The 5,671-nt window shown below is 36.5% G+C and overlaps 1 protein-coding gene across 1 annotated transcript; it reads left to right on the plus strand.

The window, feature by feature from the left end:
- Positions 1-1,623: 1,623 nt before the first annotated feature.
- Positions 1,624-2,704, plus strand: LOC107567069 (probable G-protein coupled receptor). The gene has a single exon (XM_016252662.1). It carries the CDS (start codon positions 1,624-1,626, stop codon positions 2,362-2,364), a length of 741 nt encoding a protein of 246 aa, XP_016108148.1. The 3' UTR covers positions 2,365-2,704.
- The last annotated feature ends 2,967 nt before the right edge of the window (positions 2,705-5,671 follow it).

Below are 5,671 nucleotides of genomic sequence, written 5' to 3' on the forward strand. Positions count from 1 at the left end.
TCATAATGGTGCCTGTATTGATACTATCATGACGCAAATATAAATTATAAAACATATATATATATTTTCGGTGAAAATAATAAAACCATATTTCTAGCATTTGAAATGTACTTTAATGGCTCACTTTGTAGGAAGTTTCTCGCTCCACAAGTTACATTACCACGCCTAATTCAGTTTGGTTTGATGAAAAGAACCTTCTTCGAGTATCTGAGGGAGCTCTGATGTTCGTTACTAACTCCATGTTGCCCTGTAACCATGGAAATGTGATGAGACAGAGACTTGCATAGCAACAGAGCGCCTTTGAGTATCGTCCTAGCAGATTGGCTGAAATAAAGGGTTTCAGGCTAGCTTCTTTTATAAGCTGCACTATATGGTAATACCTGTTTTATATGACTATTATGTATAGGAAGATATTACCTATAGTTTGAGATGTAGACTGTTAATGTAACCTTTGAGAGCAGTGTACTAGAAATCATTACCATGCAATGCAAGTGTGCAGAATGAGATAACGTGCTGCAATTTTATGGTCTTTTGCCTTTTCGTGTACAACTTTAACAAACAGAGGGAAAAAATCAGGAGCCAGCTTGCTTGTTCTTAGCAAACAGTGGCAATGACCTTTTTACCGGTTCATATTGCAAACTAGATGTTGAATTTGTTTTAATTATGTAACTTGGGCTGTACAGTATATTCAATGCTTTAGTTTAGTAAACATAACAGGTCTGTTTGCTGGTGTGTGTAAATGACAGGGGTGTGACGGAACTGTGTATACAAATAAAAGTGAAAAAATATATATATATATATATACACTGTATATAGCTTGTGTATAAATAAGATAAATAAGAACAAAATTCGAATTACCGTAATGAATGTTTTGATGTTTACTTTCAAGTTTTTTCCCTCTAATTTTTTTTTATTCTCAGTGGTGATTCTCATTGCCATAATGCAGTGCAGTACAATACTTTTTTTTTATCTGCTTCAGTATAAATTAAAGCCAGCACAACAAATACTACAAGGATTTTAAAAACTTTACAATGTTAATATTGTTAGAATTATTTTCTCACATTATTGTAATGAGATTCGGATAGGAAAATGTGCGTAATCATGATACTGTCAAAATGAAAAAAAAAATGTCTTCATTTTCTTTAAAGGGGTCATAAGATGCTATTTTAAAGATCATTATTTTGTGTATTTGGTGTAACAGAATATGTTGACATGCTTTAATGTTCAAAAATAATAAGAAGGGCATTCATTCAATGCAAAATCATACCTAAATGCTCTTTGGACCAGTGTAATCTATGTATCCATAATTTGTTGTTATGGTTCCCATAGATCAGTGGCAACAATAAGTATTTATGATAAGGTTAAATATCAAATTTCACAACTTTTGTTGCATATTCATTTATTTCTGATAAATTGTTTAGTTAACTGAGAATTACTCTCAGTCATTATTCATTCGTTTCATAATATCAACACTCATACTCAATAATTACTATTAAGTCTTGACTCATAATGGTGCCTGTATTGATACTATCATGACGCAAATATAAATTATAATATATACATATATATATTTTTTCGGTGAAAATAATAAAACCATATTTCTAGCATTTGAAATGTACTTTAATGGCTCACTTTGTAGGAAGTTTCTCGCTCCACAAGTTACATTACGCAGCCCACTGCTCTTTACACTGGAGCCACAGCCGTCTTAGGAAGGTTTTTGCTATTCTGTTCAGCGTGCTTTGCTTCTTGGTTCCCTCTGTTGTGATTTTTGCCGTATATTGCAATGTATACAAGGTCGCACGAACGGCAGCCCGTCAGCATGCACCGATGCCCACCTGGACAGCCAACCAGGCTAAGCGTCGCTCGGATTCCATTAACAGTCAGACCACTATCATCACCACCACTCGCAGCCTCCCCCAGAGATTGTCTCCTGAGAGAGTTTTTGGGGGAGGAAAGGCTGCTATCACCCTGGTTGTCATTGTAGGCCAGTTTCTTATCTGCTGGCTCCCGTACTTCAGTTTCCACCTTCACATGTCCATCACCACTCCACTTCAAAGCCCAGGGGACATCGAAGAAGCCGTCACATGGCTAGCGTACTCCTCGTTTGCTGTGAATCCATTCTTCTATGGTCTTCTAAACCGACAGATCCGCGAGGAACTGATAAAACTGAGAAAATGTTGTGCCCGTAGACCCGTTGAACTTCGAGCCTCCAGTCACGAAGGATCCATCCAGGAAAACTTTCTTCAGTTTCTGCAGAGAACCAGCAGCACAGCTGAGACCACCAGGCCCAATTGTGGCAATTCCAGTCCGAGGATTACTGTGAACCAGGGTGCCAGGTTACCTGGCCAGATTCTTGAGGAATGACTAGGAAAACATGTCAGTAACTGCTCAGATGCCACTAGCCAAATCAAGCCTTATGAAGTTTTGTTTTTAATAAGAAGGGCATTCATTCAATGCAAAATCATACCTAAATGCTCTTTGGACCAGTGTAATCTATGTATCCATAATTTGTTGTTATGGTTCCCATAGATCAGTGGCAACAATAAGTATTTATGATAAGGTTAAATATCAAATTTCACAACTTTTGTTGCATATTCATTTATTTCTGATAAATTGTTTAGTTAACTGAGAATTACTCTCAGTCATTATTCATTCGTTTCATAATATCAACACTCATACTCAATAATTACTATTAAGTCTTGACTCATAATGGTGCCTGTATTGATACTATCATGACGCAAATATAAATATACATATATACATATATATATTTTTTCGGTGAAAATAATAAAACCATATTTCTAGCATTTGAAATGTACTTTAATGTGTAGGAAGTTAGGAAGTTTCTCGCTCCACAAGTTACATTACCACGCCTAATTCAGTTTGGTTTGATGAAAAGAACCTTCTTCGAGTATCTGAGGGAGCTCTGATGTTCGTTACTAACTCCATGTTGCCCTGTAACCATGGAAATGTGATGAGACAGAGACTTGCATAGCAACAGAGCGCCTTTGAGTATCGTCCTAGCAGATTGGCTGAAATAAAGGGTTTCAGGCTAGCTTCTTTTATAAGCTGCACTATATGGTAATACCTGTTTTATATGACTATTATGTATAGGAAGATATTACCTATAGTTTGAGATGTAGACTGTTAATGTAACCTTTGAGAGCAGTGTACTAGAAATCATTACCATGCAATGCAAGTGTGCAGAATGAGATAACGTGCTGCAATTTTATGGTCTTTTGCCTTTTCGTGTACAACTTTAACAAACAGAGGGAAAAAATCAGGAGCCAGCTTGCTTGTTCTTAGCAAACAGTGGCAATGACCTTTTTACCGGTTCATATTGCAAACTAGATGTTGAATTTGTTTTAATTATGTAACTTGGGCTGTACAGTATATTCAATGCTTTAGTTTAGTAAACATAACAGGTCTGTTTGCTGGTGTGTGTAAATGACAGGGGTGTGACGGAACTGTGTATACAAATAAAAGTGCTTCAGGTCACATTTAACCCCTATAAATAAGCAAAAAATAAATAAATATATATATATACACTGTATATAGCTTGTGTATAAATAAGATAAATAAGAACAAAATTCTAATTACCGTAATGAATGTTTTGATGTTTACTTTCAAGTTTTTTCCCTCTAATTTTTTTTTATTCTCAGTGGTGATTCTCATTGCCATAATGCAGTGCAGTACAATACTTTTTTTTATCTGCTTCAGTATAAATTAAAGCCAGCACAACAAATACTACAAGGATTTTAAAAACTTTACAATGTTAATATTGTTAGAATTATTTTCTCACATTATTGTAATGAGATTCGGATAGGAAAATGTGCGTAATCATGATACTGTCAAAATGAAAAAAAAAAATGTCTTCACTTTCTTTAAAGGGGTCATATGATGCTATTTTAAAGATCATTATTTTGTGTATTTGGTGTAACAGAATATGTTGACATGCTTTAATGTTCAAAAAACACATTATTTTTCAAATACTGTACATTATTGTAGGTCCTCTATGCCCCGCCTCTCTCAAACACGTCGTTTTCAACAAAGCCCCCTCCTTTGACAAGCGCAGTCTGCTCTGATTGGCCAGCTGACCCAGTGCATTGTGATTGGCCGAACACCACAAGCACGCATCGGAAATGTAACGTCCCTTACCATAATCGCGAGCGTCAGCTTTCAAAGTAAATATCAAGACAGTTAATAATGTCATTAGTTTTACCATCAGTTCAAGCCCGAAAGGGGAACAGTCACGTGACGAGACACAGTGATGATGCGGTACACAAGCAGCGGTTAAGACAGCTGACGTGCTATGATTTATAACCTTTGTGCACAGCCAGCCTTGTACTCTTCTAGGTTAAAAAAAAAAACCTGTCGTCCATAAAATGCGTTGCACAAATTCGAACATCTGGGTTGTGTTGTTCTGTTGTAAATAAATCTTAACCAATGATTCCTAATTGCATCTACTTCCAGAAGGCCAAATAAAGTGCTTTTGCTTTCGCACTGAAATACAGAGCGTCTCCCTGACATAGCTGCATCAACACGACTGCTGTTCCTGAAACCACGCCTTCTTTCTTTGCGTGCACATTTGGGCAGCATTATGCTAATATTTCCACATAGTGACGTAGGTATGTGGGGGCGTGTTAGAGCGAGCCGTTTTAGGAGTCTTTAAGTCTTTGCAACTTTACAGATCTTCTTTATGCACCAAGAGCTTGTAACTCTCCAAAGAGAAAGGAAAACTTGAAATCTCATCATATGACCCCTTTTTAAGCAAAATATTTATTTATTTTTGATTTTAGGGTAAAATATGGCATTAACATATTTTTGGCAGATTCAGGCATGAAATCAGAGAGCTCAATGCCTTTTGAAGTCATTATGAAGATCCAAGTCAGTGCAAGTACCACTGTATGTGAAGGAATAGACTGAATGAAGCCATATTCTCTAAAGCTAGCATGATGTATTCTTGTTGCGGATTAGTCTGTGGTTCAAAACAGGTCTTTCTCATCAGTGATTCAATAGAGAGTGATTTGATCTGTCACATCAAACAATGAAACCACGAGCCATGCATGAGGAGAGATAGAAAGTCAGAAACAGAGGGGGAGGTGCAGAGAGAGAGAGAGAGTGAGAGGCAGGTACATGTGGGGCTTGATTAGGGATTCATAAACTTGAGTGTCCCTGTCATGATCAAAACAAGGCCAGGCAAAAATAGAACCTGAAAGGATTTAGACATTTTGAGGTGAAGATTAAAGGAAATTGATTAAAGAGGGGGGAAATCATGGTCAGATGAACTGCAACAAACTCCACCCCCTGAACTATGGACACAATAATAAAGCGATGAAGACCTGCTGTAAACATTGTGTGGGTTACAGACGACCAAATGCTTTAATAAAATTGTAATCTGAATAACACCAGAAATGTGAAAGGGTCATATCACTAATTTTGGTAAATTAATTATTTTGCCCCCTTTTTCCCACTTATGTTGTTTGTAAAGTTTTTTGCACCGAAAATGGTCAAAATTTACTCCATGACCATTCCACCCTCTTTCTGACCTTTAGAATTAAATGTACCATTTTAAGCCTTTAAAATCTCCAAGTAAATGTAGCATATGAAATGAGCGGTGTCCAATGACATTTTTGGATTTTAAAGATTTTTACTGTACGTTATTATTTCA

The sequence above is a fragment of the Sinocyclocheilus grahami genome, unplaced genomic scaffold (genome assembly GCF_001515645.1).
Source record: "Sinocyclocheilus grahami isolate Dianchi unplaced genomic scaffold, SAMN03320097.WGS_v1.1 scaffold1127.1, whole genome shotgun sequence".
Lineage (NCBI taxonomy): Eukaryota > Metazoa > Chordata > Actinopteri > Cypriniformes > Cyprinidae > Sinocyclocheilus > Sinocyclocheilus grahami.